Genomic DNA, 18,784 nt, shown 5'->3' on the forward strand with positions numbered 1-18,784 from the left:
ATTTTAATTAGTACACAATTTATTACAAATACAACACCAGTCTGTATTATTCATTATTTTTTATTTTTTTCATGATATTATAAGTTAATACTGCATTGCCAATACTTCTACTTCAAAGTGGCCTCTAGGTGGCGCCAGAAGAGTAAAAAAACACAATTGCAGAGAAGTGAATAATCCAGAAAATATTCCACACAATATTTAAGTAGACATTGTAAGTATTACAGTTTTGTGTTTTAGTGCTTATTATTAATAACGGTGATACTAAAAATAATAAGGATAATGATAATAATCAGTAATGATTCTCATACATTTTGAGGATTCTGTGAGAACAATTTGGAGCGTCGTGTGGATGAAATATTGACAAAACAATATCTAGAAGTCCTCGTCTTCTTCTCTTCTTGCGTGGAAAAAGAGGTCAAAAGTTCAGACGGATCATTTATGAGAAGTATCATATCAAGAACTTTGATAAATACTTTTAATCAGCATCAATCAATCACAGACTGTATCAACACACAAGTTAAACAGGAGAAAAATAAAACATGAATAAAAAGGTTTGGTGCATATGTATTGATTATTATTGGGAATATAATAGTTATATTTATATCATATTTCATTATTTAGTAATATAATATTAGTTTGAACCAATAAACACATCGTGCCATATGTTTTGAATCCAGGATTTACTGTACTTTTTCATTTTCATGTGATCAAAAAAGTTTAAGATATGTGAATATATAAACAACATAACAACATGTGACTAATAAACTATTGCACTAAAACTACAACTTCATTAATGTACAAAAGTACTAATTTATACAATGATACCTAATGTAAAGAGTCATAAAGTAGTTTGAACAAGAATAATTAAATGTGCATATATATATATATATATATATATATATATATATATATATATATATATATTTATTTATTTCACTTAAAAACATAACACTTATTTTACTTTAAAAGCTAACACTTATTTATTTCACTTAAAAACATAACACTTATTTTTCTTTAAAAGCTAACACTTATTTATTTCAGTTAAAAACACAACACTTATTTATTTCACTTAAAAACATAACACTTATTTTTCTTTAAAAGCTAACACTTATTTATTTTAGTTAAAAACATAACACTCAGTTTATTTTAAAAGCTAACACTTATTTATTTCAATTAAAAACATAACACTTGTTTTACTTTAAAAGCTAACACTTATTTATTTCACTTCAAAACACAACACTTATTTATTTCAGTTAAAAACATAACACTTATTTTACTTTAAAAGCTAACACTTATTTATTTCAATTAAAAACATAACACTTATTTTACTTTAAAAGCTAACACTTATTTATTTCACTTCAAAACACAACACTTATTTACACTTTAAAACTGTTTTCTTCACTTCAAAACAAAATCACTTATTTAACTTAAAAACATAACACTTATTTTTCTTTAAAAGCTAACACTTATTTATTTCAGTTAAAAACATAACACTTATTTTACTTTAAAAGCTAACACTTATTTATTTCAGTTAAAAACATAACACATATTTTACTTTAAAAGCTAACACTTATTTATTTTACTTCAAAACACAACACTTATTTACACTTTAAAACTGTTTTCCTCACTTCAAAACAAAATCACTTATTCATTTCACTTAAAAACATAACACTTATTTTACTTTAAAAGCTAACACTTATTTATTTCACTTAAAAACATAACACTTATTTACACTTTAAAACTGTTTTCTTCACTTCAAAACAAAATCACTTATTTCACTTAAAAACATAACACTTATTTTTCTTTAAAAGCTAACACTTATTTATTTCAGTTAAAAACATAACACTTATTTTACTTCAAAAGCTAACATTTATTTATTTCAGTTAAAAACCTAACACTTATTTTACTTTAAAAGCTAACACTTATTTATTTCAGTTAAAAACATAACACTTATTTTACTTTAAAAGCTAACACTTATTTATTTCACTTAAAAACCTAACACTTATTTTACTTTAAAAGCTAACACTTATTTATTTTACTTCAAAACACAACACTTATTTACACTTTAAAACTGTTTTCCTCACTTCAAAACAAAATCACTTATTTATTTCACTTAAAAACATAACACTTATTTTACTTTAAAAGCTAACACTTATTAATTTCACTTAAATATATATATATATATATATATATATATATATATATATATATATATATATATATATATATATATATATATATATATATCCATCCATTTTCTGCCACTTTTTAACTTTTTTGGGCGCGGAGGTCGCTTGTGCCTATCTCAGTTACAATCGGGCGGAAGGCGGTGTACACCCTGGACAAGTCGCCACCTCATCGCAGGGCCAACACAGATAGACAGACAACATTCACACTCACATTCACACACTAGGGACCATTTAGTGTTGCCAATCAACCTATCCCCAGGTGCATGTCTTTGGAAGTGGGAGGAGCCTATCCCCAGGTGCATGTCTTTGGAGGTGGGAGGAACCCACGCATTTACGGGGAGAACATGCAAACTCCACACAGAAAGATCCCGAGCCTGGGATTGAACCCCAGACTACTCAGGACCTTCGTATTGTGAGGCAGACACACTAACCCCTCTGCCACTGTGAAGCCCATATATATATATATATATATGTATATATAATATATATGTACATATACATACATATATTTATACATAAATATGCAAATTTTCTATATATAATTATTTGTGTGTGTATATTTGTATTAATGTGTATGTATATATGTGTATATGTATGATTGGACATACATGCAGTATGTACAGTACATGTGTGTGGTATACTGTATATGTATATGTACATCTACAGTAACATAACCTGCAAAATTTTCGCAAAAAATGCTATTTTTGCCTCTTTGAGCTGTAATTTGACCCACTTAAAATGCTTCAAAACTCACCAAACTTGCCACACACATCAGGACTGGCATAAATTGCGATTTAGTGAAAAAAAAAAAACCCCAAAACTCAAAATTGCGCTCTATCGCTATTTTTGAATAAAACACAGAAAAAACTGCTCCTAGGAAGAGAAAACAGATAAAACTTGCTTGTAACTTCCGGTAAGAATGTCGGACAGACATGAAACGAAAACCTAAATGTAGGTCTCACTTAGACCTACGTATTAATAATTGACATCCTTCAGCAAAAATGCACAGGAAGTTAAAAACTACCTCTTCAAAATAAAAGTTTTGTAAACACCCATCACCTTTTTTCAAACACTATCTCCTCTGAGCCCGTTTGTCGTTTCGGCTTCAAACTCGCACAGGAGAGACTTTGAACCCTTCTAAATAAAAGTTAGCGAAAGAGTTTTGATTACTGCTCCGGTTTTGATTTTATGACCCCTTCAAAGATCAACTGCGCTGATGCTCCTGTTGTCTCAAGATGGCTACTACCACTGGATAAAAGTATTGGGACACTTAGGACTAACACTAGGCAAAAGTATTGGGACACTTATGGCTAACAATGACAATGTGAAATGGAATTAAATCGTTTTTGTCCTCAAAATTCTACACACAATACCCTATAATAATAGTAGCTACTATCCATGTTTGGGTCGCATAACCAACGCTGCTTGCAGCTTTAAAAGTTTGTCCTGCACCGTAAAAATATGGAAGTTGATCTTCATGATGATTATTTCTTCAGGTTGAAGGCGACATAACGAGGTTGTCTTTAATCACCTGTGTCAAGGAGATCAAGCAGCAACTTTTCCTTGCCTCAACTTTATCTTCCCTTCTGGCCAATCTTTGCTTTTTTAGTTTTTTTTTTTTTCTTTCCTCCTTTTCCTCCCCCTCCTCCTCCTCCTCCTCTTCCTCCTCCTCAGCCCCTCCAGCGAGAGAGTCTGTGACATAAAATTGAAATCCCCCCCCCAGTTTGCCTCCAGAGCAGCAGTCAGAAGCCCAGCTTGTCCCCGGCGATGGCCGCACTTCTTCTTCCACCTGGATGAAGTCAGCGGCTTGCACAGGCTCCGCCCCCCGCGCCTTCCAGCATCACTTTTCACGCCTTGCCTTCTTCCCGCGTCCCTCCGACCTCCTCGCTCGCAGTCATGGGGTTTCTCCGAGTGGCGTCTGAGGAGCGGATGGAGCAGTGAGGAGCGCACGACTGGATTTATGCATCCCCGGGACGCTTTGAGGATGCTGAGGATGTTTTGCTGCGCACTGTTCCTCCTCACACCTGCGCTCCACCTGGTGGGTACACACACACACACACACACACACACACACACTTTTCTACACTTTCACATATAGTGCTGCACCTGATTGCGTGTTAGTTCCATGCTGCGTTGACAACATCCCTCACATAAATATCCTTAGTTAGATACTTTCCCTTTGTTGTTCACCTTGTATGAAGTTGCAAGAAGCCACAATCTTGGAAACAATGCAGCATGTTTTTCCTGATATTTCATTTTTAGGCGAAAAAAGTAGTTTTTTTTCCAAATAAAAAACATTGCAGGGACATTTTTAAAAGTCATATATGATTCCTTTATTGTTTACTCTTGTGGAGTTTTTGCAGTATCATTGTAATATTATCAATATTACCCATACATATATATATATATATACACACACACACACACACATTTATACGTATACAAATATATATATACATACATAAATATATGTGTTTGTGTGTGTAATAATTGATAACTACTATGATGTGTCGACACGCATGTTTTCAAAGAATGTACATTGTATACAATTGGAATATTGATAATCACATTTTCAGTAAGATTTTGCGATGCAAATATTGATTGCAAGATTCACGCCAACTCAATGCAATAACCATACATTTTATTTTTATACATATATGTATGTATGTATATATATGTCTATATATATGTATATATTTACACGCACGCACGCACGCACGCACGCACATTTATACATATCCCAAAAATATATATACAAACATAAATATACATATATAAATACATACATATATACATATATACATACATACACACATAATTATATATATATATACATATATATATATATGTAAAATACATAAACATATATACATACATAAATATACATCTATAAATATATAAAAAAAATATATATATACATACACACATATACATATATATATATATAAATACATAGACATACATATATAAATACATACATATATACATACATACACACATAATTATATATATATGTATATATATACATATATATATATATATATATATATATATATATATGTAAAATACATAAACATATATACATACATAAATATACATCTATAAATATAAAAAAATAATATATATATATATACATACATACATACATACACACACACATATACATATATATATATATATATATATATATATATATGTAAATACATAGACATACATATATAAATACATACATATATACATACATACACACATAATTATATATATGTATATATATACATATATATATATATGTAAAATACATAAACATATATACATACATAAATATACATCTATAAATATAAAATATATATATATACATACATACATACACACACACATATACATATATATATATATGTAAATACATAGACATACATATATAAATACATACATATATACATACATACACACATAATTATATATATGTATATATATACATATATATATATATATATATATATATATGTAAATACATAAACATATATACATACATAAATATACATCTATAAATATAAATATATATATATACATACATACATACATATACATATATATATATATATATATATATATATATATATATATATATATGTAATATATACACATACATACATATGTACATTGAAATATACATATTTTATATTATTCATAAAATAAATATTTTCTTTTTGTGTGTAAATGTGTATATGACCGAAATAAACATATTTTATTCATTCATATACAGTACATACGTACATCGGGGGCGGCATAGCTCGGTTGGTAGAGTGGCCGCGCCAGCAACTTAAAGGGTTGCAGGTTCGATTCCCGCTCGTGCCATCCTAGGGCAAGACACTTGACCCACCTGCTCCCGGTGCCACCCGCACTGCTTTAAATGTAACTTAAATATTGGGTTTCACTATGTAAAAGCGCTTTGAGTCACTTGAGAAAAGCGCTATATAATTCACTTCACTTCACTTCACATACATATGTGTGTATTCTTTATACTTTCTTAGTTTTTGGTGACAGAAATGATCGCACAATCTTTTTTAATAGCATTTATTGTCTTAAATTGTTATCATTAAACTATGTTATAATATTATGTAACATGTGATCATATATATAAGCAATAATTCACTTTGGTGACTCCTATTTTATAATGAAAATAACCTGTGTGCCATAACTGTCATGTCTATATATATATATATATATATATATATATATATATATATATATATATATATATATATATATATATATATATATATATATATATATATATATATATGTATATATATATATATGTATGTTCATATCATTAAAAAATGCTAATATAAACGCAATATACATAAAAAGATGAGAGTCACAGTGAGCTGTCCAGGGTGCTGAAATGGTCCACCTCACACTCTTCTCCAAGATGGAAAGTCTTTCATCTCATTATTTCCAACAATTGCATGAACTAATTATGACATGTGGATGTTAAGCAGATACATATCTCAATTTTAAACTTGTTAACAACAACAAAAAAAATCAAATAACATAATTCAATAAGAATTAAGAATCTATCTGCTCTAAGATAAATGTTGTCCGAGAATAACACACACACACACACACACACACTTGTGTATTTCCTACCTTCTTGAGACCGGCGAAAAATGCCTCCCTTTATAGGACCACCTTTTCTGGATATATAAAGATGTGTATTTACAACATTAATAATATATACATACTATGCAAATTGTTTGTAATTGGTTTTTAATCGTCTTTATTTACTTCAAGTTATTATAGTATGTCTGCGATGAGGTGGCGACTTGTCCAGGGTGTACCCCGCCTTCCGCCCGATTGTAGCTGAGATAGGCGCCAGCGCCCCCCGCGACCCTGAAAGGGAATAAGCGGTAGAAAATGGATGGATGGATGGATATTATAGTATGTCTCAATATACATATTTATTTATTTTTATCAATCAATTCTGGCCAAGGGGGGGCGCATTTCATTTTTCTTACACACACTTGTTATTGCATATGTTGGCCAGAGGGGGAGCACTTATAAAACCATCACGCAGTCAATTTGAATAATTCTTCATTTTGTTAGATTTCACCTCCAGGGGTGCAAATCAGACCTCTGTTTTTTGTTGTTTTTTGTAATGTGCTTAAGGCCGACGACAAACAAGTCACAAACCACAGATGGCACCTTTGCCGCACTTTGGGCAACCCAGCTGTTGAACCCCAACCGTTAATGGCCTAGGTACCGTACATATGGGACACAGGTTGTCTTACGTCAGCCCTGGGGGTGGTAAAAAATCAGCTGTTCATCTGGCGGGTTTTCTCCGGATGAATAGGGAAGTCCTTCTTTTGCCGCCGTCTTGTTTCATCACATATTTCTGTCTTTGCTCCTGTCTATGTTTACTTTTGTATGGACATTAAATAGGTAACAAAATCCAGACTTTGGAGCAATGTTCACGGACTGTAATATTTGGGTTTCTATCAGATGCGGTGGTTTTTCATACCGGGACCATGATTTTTGTCCCAACTTGTTCAATGGTCCTCAGTAACACACACACACACACACACACACACACACACACACACACACACACACACACACACACACACACACACACACACACACACACACACACCGTTATTGTGGGGTGTTATCCGCAGCAGCAGCAGCACATGAGGGATTAAAGGTGAACTTTGATGCTTTTATTTGGCGTTAAGACATTTTTTTCTGTGCTAAGCTTCTTGTCTGAGAGCCACCTTGACCCTGATAAGACTCCCAACACTCCATAGAACTCACCTCTGCTCCCACATTCAATTACAAAGTCTCATTATTGCTGACAGCACAATCCCAGATGGATTATCAACCTTCACAACATCTGATATCATCAACTATTAGATGATATCCCCACTCTGTTGTAGTCACAAAATACTGTACATCTGTACCGGGGGGTCGGCAACCCGCATGCGGCTCTTCAGCGCCGCCCTAGTGGCCTCCTGGAGCTTTTTCAAAAATGTTTGAAAATGGTGGGAAAAAAATAACATTTTAGTTTTAATATTCTTTCTGTAAGACAGAAAACATGACACAAACCTTCCTAATTTTTTAGGAAATCACTGTTTATATTAAACATTCTTCGCCCATGAGAGGATTTAACGAGAGCCGTTTTGTCCTACTAATTTATGCGGTCCATGAACGCAGCGTAGTTTGTTTGTTTTTTTACATCCAATCCAATCCAATCCACTTTATTTATTTAGCACATTTAAACAACAAAATGTTTCCAAAGTGCTGCACAACAATATTAAAAACAACATTCAAATGCTATCCTGAGCTCCACCAATGACTGAATTAAAAAAAAAAAAAAAATAAATAATAAAAAAAAAAAAATAAAAAAATAAATATATATATATATATATATATATATATATATATATATATATATATATATATATATATATATATATATATATATATATATATCAATCAATGTTTATTTATATAGCCCCAAATCACAAATGTCTCAAAGGACTGCACAAATCATTACGACTACAACATCCTCGGAAGAACCCACAAAAGGGCAAGGAAAACTCACACCCAGTGGGCAGGGAGAATTCACATCCAGTGGGACGCCAGTGATAATGCTGACTATGAGAAACCTTGGAGAGGACCTCAGATGTGGGCAACCCCCCCTCTCTAGGGGACCGAAAGCAATGGATGTGGAGCGGGTCTAACATGATACTGTGAAAGTTCAATCCATAGTGGCTCCAACACAGCCGCGAGAGTTCAGTTCAAGCGGATCCAAGACAGCAGCGAGAGTCCCGTCCACAGGAAACCATCTCAAGCGGATCAGCAGCGTAGAGACGTCCCCAACCGATACAGGCGAGCGGTCCATCCTGGGTCCCGACGAGCGGTCCATCCTGGGTCTCGACTCTGGACAGCCAGATGGATGGATATATATATATACATATATATATATCCATCCATTTTCTACCGCTTATTCCCTTTCGGGGCCGCGGGGGGCGCTGGCGCCTATCTATCTATATATATATATATATATATATATATATATATATATATATATATATATATATATATATATATATATATATATATATATCCATCCGTTTTCTACCGCTTATTCCCTTTCGGGGTCGCGGGGGGCGCTGGCGCCTATCTCAGCTACAATCGGGCGGAAGGCGGGGTACACCCTGGACAAGTCGCCACCTCATCGCAGGGCCAACACAGATAGACAAACAACATTCACACTCACATTCACACACTAGGGCCAAATTTAGTGTTGCCAATCAACCTATCCCCAGGTGCATGTCTTTGGAGGTGGGAGGGGCCTATCCCCAGGTGCATGTCTTTGGAAGTGGGAGGGGCCTATCCCCAGGTGCATGTCTTTGGAAGTGGGAGGAAGCCGGAGTACCCGGAGGGAACCCACACATTCACGGGGAGAACATGCAAACTCCACACAGAAAGATCCCGAGCCTGGATTTGAACCCAGGACTGCAGGACCTTCGTATTGTGAGGCAGACGCACTAACCCCTCTGCCACCGTGAAGCCTATATATATATATATATATATATATATATATATATATATATATATATATATATATATATATATACTAATGCGTTAATTACGCGTTAACTCATCAATCTATTAACGCCGACAATTATTTTATCGCACATTTGCGTATGTTGTTCACATGCTTTTATTTTGTTAACGCCTTTTCTTAACAAGATGGCGTCGAGGGGCTCTTGGTAAAGATGGAACATTTGGCAAAAATACCGGACAATTCTGCAAATTTCATGGCTGGCTTACAGCGTGGTCACTCCGGGATCACTTACGACCGCCAGACAATTCTGGATGTGGATAGATCGGGCCGTTTTGGACTGAATGAGGCGTGCTTGCTAGACCGGCTAGCTAGCATGGGAATACTTTGCCAGCTACATCCAGCGGTTTGTGAAGCAGCGGAGTATATGTGTTGTCTGTCTATTTAGGAATAATGCAGACCAGGAGTGTTGGCTGAGTTCTTAACGTTTACTTTCAGAGCGTGCATATCACAACATACAAGATGCCGTCATGGCGACACACTCCTCGCATGCTCCTCACTCCTGTTGCATGCTGGGTAGGGTAGTTCTATTTTTCCCTGGCTCATAACATCACAATATAGTACCATGTATATGATGCCTTCAGTTTATCAAAGCACCAAGCAAACAATCGGAAAATTCCCATCATATCAATTCCTAGATATGGTCATAATTATTTTAAGTGCACTACGCAGAATAAACACAACATTATTAATATTGCTACTACAGATAATTTGATCAAAAATTCCCTAAAACAGCCCACTACCTATAATATAAGTTTTTTAAACATAAGATCCCTGATAAAAAAAAATGTTTCTGCTGTTACCTCAGAAATTGCCTGTTCAGATGTTATGATTGTGGCTCAGAGATTTGTATGTAGATTATATTTATTTTCCATAACAAACAGGATAACTTAAATACCCTGGCAGTGGTAATAAGCTTAAATGTTTGTATTTATATTTTTGGAGTTGATTTTCATAAAATATGATATTTAACTGCTACTGTTTAACAAGGACTGATTTAAATTGTGTTTGCACAACAAATGTTTTGGCGCTTTTGTTCATGTGGGAGAATATTCCAATAAAGGTGCACTACACACTACTTTGGAATTCATTATTGGGCTTTGCGTATACAATGCAGTTAATCGCGATTAATCGGAGAAATAGTGCGATTAACTTCGATTAAAATTATATATATATATATATATATATATATATATGTATATATTCTCAGACGCAGCCAGAGGTGGGTAGAGTAGCCAGAAATTGTACTCAAATAAGAGTACTGTTACTTTAGAGATTTTTTTACTCAAGTAAAAGTAAGGAGTAGTCACCCAAATATTTACTTGAGTAAAAGTAAAAAGTATGTTGTGAAAAAACTACTCAAATACTGAGTAACTGATGAGTAACTTATTCAACAAGTAATGCACAAAAACATAAAAATAGCAATGAACAAATTCAGAGCCAGGAATATCTCTTAAGCAACTAAAACAATAATATATATTAAATATTTGGTTTTACACTGTATTGGAAAAAAAATTGAAAATTAATTTTACCTTTGCAACCTCATTATACTATTGGCTAAGTTTTATATTCATAAATGTAAGTTTCTCAATACCCGACCTGTTTTTTGTGCCTTTAAAAAAGATTTAGAACTCCATATTAAAACATTCTACCTCTAACAAGCAAAAAGCTGTGAAAACGATGCTGTGTTCCAAATTTAAGTTATTTACTGAGATTGCGTGAGCCTATGGCTTTACACTTTCTTTATTTTATATATATATATATTTTTTGCATTCTATTTTAGTTTCTTTGAATATACAACCCCCTGGCGCTGTTTTGTACGGTTTTTATATTGTTTTGTACTGTTTTTGTACTTACTTTGGTTATTATTTTCAACTGTTTGTAAATGTTGAAATTTATAAATAAAGGTTTATTAAAAAAAAAGTGTGCAGTTAATCATGTGACCGCCTGGCTCTGTTTGATTGGTGAAACGGAGTCAAACGTCACCAGTGACTGCATTTGATTGGTGAAACGGAGTCAAATGTCACCAGTGACTGCATTTGATTGGATAAAACGGAGTCAAACGTCACCAGTGACTGCATTTGATTGGTGAAACGGAGTCAAACGTCACCAGTGACTGCATTTGATTGGTGAAACGGAGTCAAACGTCACCAGTGACTGCATTTGATTGGTGAAACGGAGTCAAACGTCACCAGTGACTGCATTTGATTGGTGAAACAGAGTCAAACGTCACCAGTGACTGCATTTGATGGGTGAAACGGAGTCAAATGTCACCAGTGACTGCATTCGATTGGATAAAACGGAGTCAAACGTCACCAGTGACTGCATTTGATTGGTGAAACGGAGTCAAACGTCACCAGTGACTGCATTTGATTGGATAAAACGGAGTCAAACGTCACCAGTGACTGCATTTGATTGGTGAAACGGAGTCAAACGTCACCAGTGACTGCATTTGATTGGTGAAACGGAGTCAAATGTCACCAGTGACTGCATTTGATTGGATAAAACGGAGTCAAACGTCACCAGTGACTGCATTTGATTGGTGAAACGGAGTCAAATGTCACCAGTGACTGCATTCGATTGGATAAAACGGAGTCAAATGTCACCAGTGACTGCATTCGATTGGTGAAACGGAGTCAAATGTCACCAGTGACTGCATTTGATTGGATAAAACGGAGTCAAACGTCACCAGTGACTGCATTTGATTGGTGAAACGGAGTCAAATGTCACCAGTGACTGCATTCGATTGGATAAAACGGAGTCAAATGTCACCAGTGACTGCATTCGATTGGATACAATGGAGTCAAACGTCACCAGTGACTGCATTTGACTGGATAAAACGGAGTCAAACGTCACCAGTGACTGCATTTGATTGGTGAAACGCAGGCATGTGATGGAACCTACTTTGAAGGTCTGTCTGACAAAACAAAACAAACAAAGCGTGCATTAACAGATCGATAAAAATCAGTAGCAAGTAGCGAGCTCAATGTAGATAAATGGAGCGGAGTAAAAGTAGCGTTTCTTCTCTATAAATATACTCAAGTAAAAGTAAAAGTATGTTGAGCGAGGGACAGATACAGACTGGACAAGTTGGTAGAGAAGGCCAGTAACGTGGTGCGAGCGGAGCTGGACTCTCTGGCGGTGGTGTCAGAGAGGAGAAGTCTAGCAAAACTCCTAGCCATTATGGACAACACCTCCCACCCACTACACTCGGACCTGGCGGAGAGAATGAGTACCTTCAGTGGAAGGCTCGGACTCCCGAAATGCAACACGGAACCACACAGGAGGTCCTTCATACCGACAGCCATCAGACTGCATATGTTCCTTGACTGCACTTAAATGTAGAATATATTTATATTATTCATATTTTATATATATAATATATGTTGTATATTATTTACTATTATTGTTGTTTAATGTGAGCTAAATGTGGTGCTGAATTTCCCCCAGGGATCAATAAAGTACTTTCTATTCTATTCTATTCTATTCTATTCTATTCTATTGCATTAAAACTACTCTTAGAAGTACAATTTATCCCAAAAGTTACTCAAGTAGATGTAACTGAGTAAATGTAGCGCGTTACTACCCACCTCTGCCCGCGGCTCGGCTCTTTAGCGCCGCCCTAGTGGCTTCCTGAAGCGTTTTTCAAAAATGTTTGAACATGGAAAAAGATGGTGGGAAAAAAATAACATTTTGGTTTTAATATTGTTTCTGTAAGACAGAATACATGACACAAACCTTCCTAATTTTTTACAAATCACTGTTTGTATTAAACATTCTTCACCCATGAGAGGATTTAGCAAGAGCCGTTTTGTCCTACTAATTTATGCTGTCCTTGAACGCACCGTAGTATTTTTATTTTTTTTATTTTTTTTTAACCTGTACAACTTTCTCCGACGCAGCCACGGTAAGACGTGTTTTATGTCACTCCTTCTTTGTGTCATTTGGTCCAACAAATGTTTCACGCTGTGTGTCAATCTATAAACGTGAGCTTTTTGATTGTTTGGCGTGCTAATCAGGCACATTTAGTCACTGCATGACTGCGAGCTAATGGATGCTAACATGCTATTTAGGCTAGCTGCATGTATTGCATCATTCTGCCTCATTTGTAGTTATATTTCAGCTCATTTAATATCCTTTACTTAAGTCTTAAGTAAAGGATAGTAAATGAGTTGAATATATTGCTACAAACGAGGCAGAATGATGCAATATGTCAGTGGTGTCCAAAGTGGGGCCCGGGGGCCATTTGCGGCCCGCAGGTCATTTTTTAACGGCCCCACGTACATTTTAAAATACTATGGAAAAAATAAAATTGGTATAAAAGAGAAAACAGGTGAAATGTAACAAGAATAAGAATGGCCTAAAACGAACAAACAAAAAACATAAAAACAAAAACTTATAATTGACGGATAGATCTGAAGTTGATCTCGAGACCATTTTGTTAAAAGTAAACAGTAAAAAAATTATAATCTATTTTTTGACACTTTAATGAGTAGGACCCTTTTGGATCAGTGTGCTTTCTTTTTAAGTGTCATTGCACAAAAAAATAATAGTGAATTAAAATCAATGGTGTTATGAGTTGTTGACCTTTTTCCGGCTCCAATTATTATATAATCTCAAACATTCTACTTAAAAATGTTATTGGGTGAACACATTGCATATTTTTTGTTTGTTTCCATAAAAAAAAGATGGTTTTCTTTGACAAAAAGAGCATACAACTTAAATCTTTAAAAACGTCATATTGACAGATAGACCTAATGTTGATCTAGAGCAGGGGTGTCCAAAGTGCGGCCCGGGGGCCATTTGCGCCCCGCAGGTCATTTTTTAACGGCCCCACGGCACATTCTAAAAATACTATGGAAAAAAATTAAAAATTGGTATAAAACAGCAAACAGGTGAAATGTAACAAGAAAATGTTGCAATGTTTAATAACACAAATCTGCCATGCACGCTGTTTCTTTCTTTAAAAAACAAACAAACAATAGAATTACGAATTATTGACCAATTCAAGGCTCCAATTACGTCACATTAAATATTCCACTTTTTAGATATTTTTCGGGGCAAATGTTGGATATTTTGTGTTTGCCATATAAAAAAACTGATCTTTTTTTTTTTTTTAAAGAATGGCCTAAAACGAACAAACAAAAAACATAACAACAAAACTTATAATTGACGGATAGATCTGAAGTTGATCTCGAGACCATTGTGTTAAAAGTAAACAGTAAAAAAAAATATATAATCTATTTTTTGACACTTTAATGAATAGGACCCTTTTGGATCAGTGTGTTTTCTTTTTAAGTGTCATTGCACAAAAAAATAATAGTGAATTAAAATCAATGGTGTTATGAGTTGTTGACCTTTTTATGGCTCCAATTATTATATAATCTCAAACATTCTACTTAAAAATTGTATCGGGTGAAAATATTGCATACTTTGTGTTTTTTTTCAATAAAAAAACATATTTTTCTTTGACAAAAAGAGCATACAACTTAAATCTTTAAAAACGTCATATTGACAGATAGACCTAATGTTGATCTAGAGCAGGGGTGTCCAAAGTGGGGCCCGGGGGCCATTTGCGGCCCGCAGGTCATTTTTTTAACGGCCCCACGGCACATTTTAAAAATACTATGGAAAAAAATTAAAAATTGGTATGAAAGAGCAAACAGGTGAAATGTAAAAAGAAAATGTTGCAATGTTTAATAACACAAAGCTGCCATGCAGGCTGTTTCTTTCTTTAAAAAAAAAAATAGAAATATGAATTATTGACCAATTCAAGGCTCCAATTACGTCACATTAAATATTCCACTTTTTAGATATTTTCCGGGGCAAATGTTGGATATTTTTTGTTTGCCATATAAAAAAACTGATCCTTTTTTTTTTTTTTAAAGAATGGCCTAAAACGAACAAACAAAAAACATAACAACACAACTTATAATTGACGGATAGATCTGAAGTTGATCTCGAGACCATTGTGTTAAAAGTAAACAGTAAAAAAATATATATAATCTATTTATTAACACTTTAATGAGTAGGACCCTTTTGGATCAGTGTGTTTTCTTTTTAAGTGTCATTGCACAAAAAAATAATAGTGAATTAAAATCAATGGTGTTATGAGTTGTTGACCTTTTTATGGCTCCAATTATTATATAATCTCAAACATTCTACTTAAAAGTTTTATTGGGTGAAAATATTGCATATTTTGTGTTTTTTTCCATAAAAAAACATTGTTTTCTTTGACAAAAAGAGCATACAACTTAAATCTTTAAAAACGTCATATTGACAGATAGACCTAATGTTGATCTAGAGCAGGGGTGTCCAAAGTGGGGCCCGGGGGCCATTTGCGGCCCGCAGGTCATTTTTTAACGGCCCCACGGCACATTTTAAAAATACTATGGAAAAAATAAAAAAATAAAAATTGGTATAAAAGAGCAAACAGGTGAAATGTAACAAGAACATGTTGCAATGTTTAATAACACAAAGCTGCCATGCAGGCTGTTTCTTTCTTTAAAAAAAAAAATAGAATTATGAATTATTGACCAATTCAAGGCTCCAATTACGTCACATTAAATATTCTACTTTTTAGATATTTTTCGGGGCAAATGTTGGATATTTTGTGTTTGCCATATAAAAAACGGAGCTTTTTTTTTTTTTAAAGAATGGCCTAAAACGAACAAACAAAAAACATAACAACATAACAACAAAACTTATAATTGACGGATAGATCTGAAGTTGATCTCGAGACCATTGTGTTAAAAGTAAACAGTAAAAAAATTATAATCTATTTTTTGACACTTTAATGAGTAGGACCCTTTTGGATCAGTGTGTTTTCTTTTTAAGTGTCATTGCACAAAAAAATAATAGTGAATTAAAATCAACGGTGTTATGAGTTGTTGACCTTTTTCCGGGTCCAATTATTATATAATCTCAAACATTCTGCTTAAAAATTTTATTGGGTGAAAATATTGCATATTTTGTGTTTTTTTTTTCAATAAAAAAACATGGTTTTCTTTGACAAAAAGAGCATACAACTTAAATCTTTAAAAACGTCATATTGACGGATAGACCTAATGTTGATCTAGAGCAGGGGTGTCCAAAGTGCGGCCCCGGGGGCCATTTTTTAACGGACCCACGGCACATTTTAAAAATACTATGGAAAAAAATAAAAAAATAAAAATTGGTATAAAAGAGCAAACAGGTGAAATGTGACAAGAACATGTTGCAATGTTTAATAACACAAATCTGCCATGCAGGCTGTTTCTTTCTTTAAAAAACAAACAAACAATAGAATTACGAATTATTGACCAATTCAAGGCTCCAACTCCGTCACATTAAATATTCCACTTTTTAGATATTTTTCGGGGCAAATGTTGGATATTTTGTGTTTGCCATATAAAAAACTGAGCTTTTTTTTTTTTTTAAAGGATGGCCTAAAACGAACAAACAAAAAACATAACAACAAAACTTATAATTGACGGATAGATCTGAAGTTGATCTCGAGACCATTGTGTTAAAAGTAAACAGTAAAAAAAAAAAATATAATCTATTTTTTAACACTTTAATGAGTAGGACCCTTTTGGATCAGTGTGTTTTGTTTTTAAGTGTCATTGCATAAAAAATAATAGTAAATTAATATCAATGCTGTTATGAGTTGTTAACCTTTTTCCGGCTCCAATTATTATATAATCTCAAACATTCTACTTAAAAATGTTATTGGGTGAACACATTGCATATTTTTTGTTTGTTTCCATAAAAAAAAGATGGTTTTCTTTGACAAAAAGAGCATACAACTTAAATCTTTAAAAACGTCATATTGACAGATAGACCTAATGTTGATCTAGAGCAGGGGTGTCCAAAGTGCGGCCCGGGGGCCATTTGCGGCCCGCAGGTCATTTTTTAACGGCCCCACGGCATATTTTAAAAATACTATGGAAAAAATTAAAAATTGGTATAAAACAGCAAACAGGTGAAATGTAACAAGAAAATGTTGCAATGTTTAATAACACAAATCTGCCATGCAGGCTGTTTCTTTCTTTAAAAAACAAACAAACAATAGAATTACGAATTATTGACCAATTCAAGGCTCCAATTACGTCACATTAAATATTCCACTTTTTAGATATTTTTCGGGGCAAATGTTGGATATTTTGTGTTTGCCATATAAAAAACTGAGCTTTTTTTTTTTAAAGAATGGCCTAAAACGAACAAACAAAAAACATAACAACAAAACTTATAATTGACGGATAGATCTGAAGTTGATCTCGAGACCATTTTGTTAAAAGTAAACAGTAAAAAAAAAATATATAATCTCTTTATTAACACTTTAATGAGTAGGACCCTTTTGGATCAGTGTGTTTTGTTTTTAAGTGTCATTGCACAAAAAAATAATAGTGAATTAAAATCAATGGTGTTATGAGTTGTTGACCTTTTTCCGGCTCCAATTATTATATAATCTCAAACATTCTAGTTAAAAATGTTATTGGGTGAAAATATTGCATATTTTGTGTTTTTTTTTCAATAAAAAAACATGGTTTTCTTTGACAAAAAGAGCATACAACTTAAATCTTTAAAAACGTCATATTGACAGATAGACCTAATGTTGATCTAGAGCAGGGGTGTCCAAAGTGGGGCCCGGGGGCCATTTTTTAACGGACCCACGGCACATTTTAAAAATACTATGGAAAAAAATTAAAAATTGGTATAAAAGAGCAAACAGGTGAAATGTAACAAGAAAATGCTGCAATGTTTAATAACACAAAGCTGCCATGCAGGCTGTTTCTTTCTTTAAAAAACAAAAACAAAATAGAATTATGAATTATTGACCAATTCAAGGCTCCAATTACGTCACATTAAATATTCCACTTTTTAGATTTTTTTGGGGGCAAATGTTGGATATTTTGTGTTTGCCATATAAAAAACTGAGCTTTTTTTTTTTTTTAAAGAATGGCCTAAAACGAACAAACAAAAA

At 33.6% G+C, this 18,784-nt stretch overlaps 1 protein-coding gene across 1 annotated transcript in view; it reads left to right on the forward strand.

The window, feature by feature from the left end:
• Positions 1–3,934: 3,934 nt before the first annotated feature.
• Positions 3,935–18,784, forward strand: part of LOC133539501 (neurexophilin-1) — a 92,611-nt gene continuing 77,761 nt past the window's right edge. Inside the window, exon 1 of the mRNA XM_061881488.1 lies at positions 3,935–4,227. Coding sequence (XP_061737472.1) covers positions 4,150–4,227 — 78 coding nt within the window. The 5' untranslated portion in view covers positions 3,935–4,149. The remainder of the gene's footprint in view (positions 4,228–18,784) is intronic.

The sequence above is a fragment of the Nerophis ophidion genome, linkage group LG21 (genome assembly GCF_033978795.1).
Source record: "Nerophis ophidion isolate RoL-2023_Sa linkage group LG21, RoL_Noph_v1.0, whole genome shotgun sequence".
NCBI lineage: Eukaryota > Metazoa > Chordata > Actinopteri > Syngnathiformes > Syngnathidae > Nerophis > Nerophis ophidion.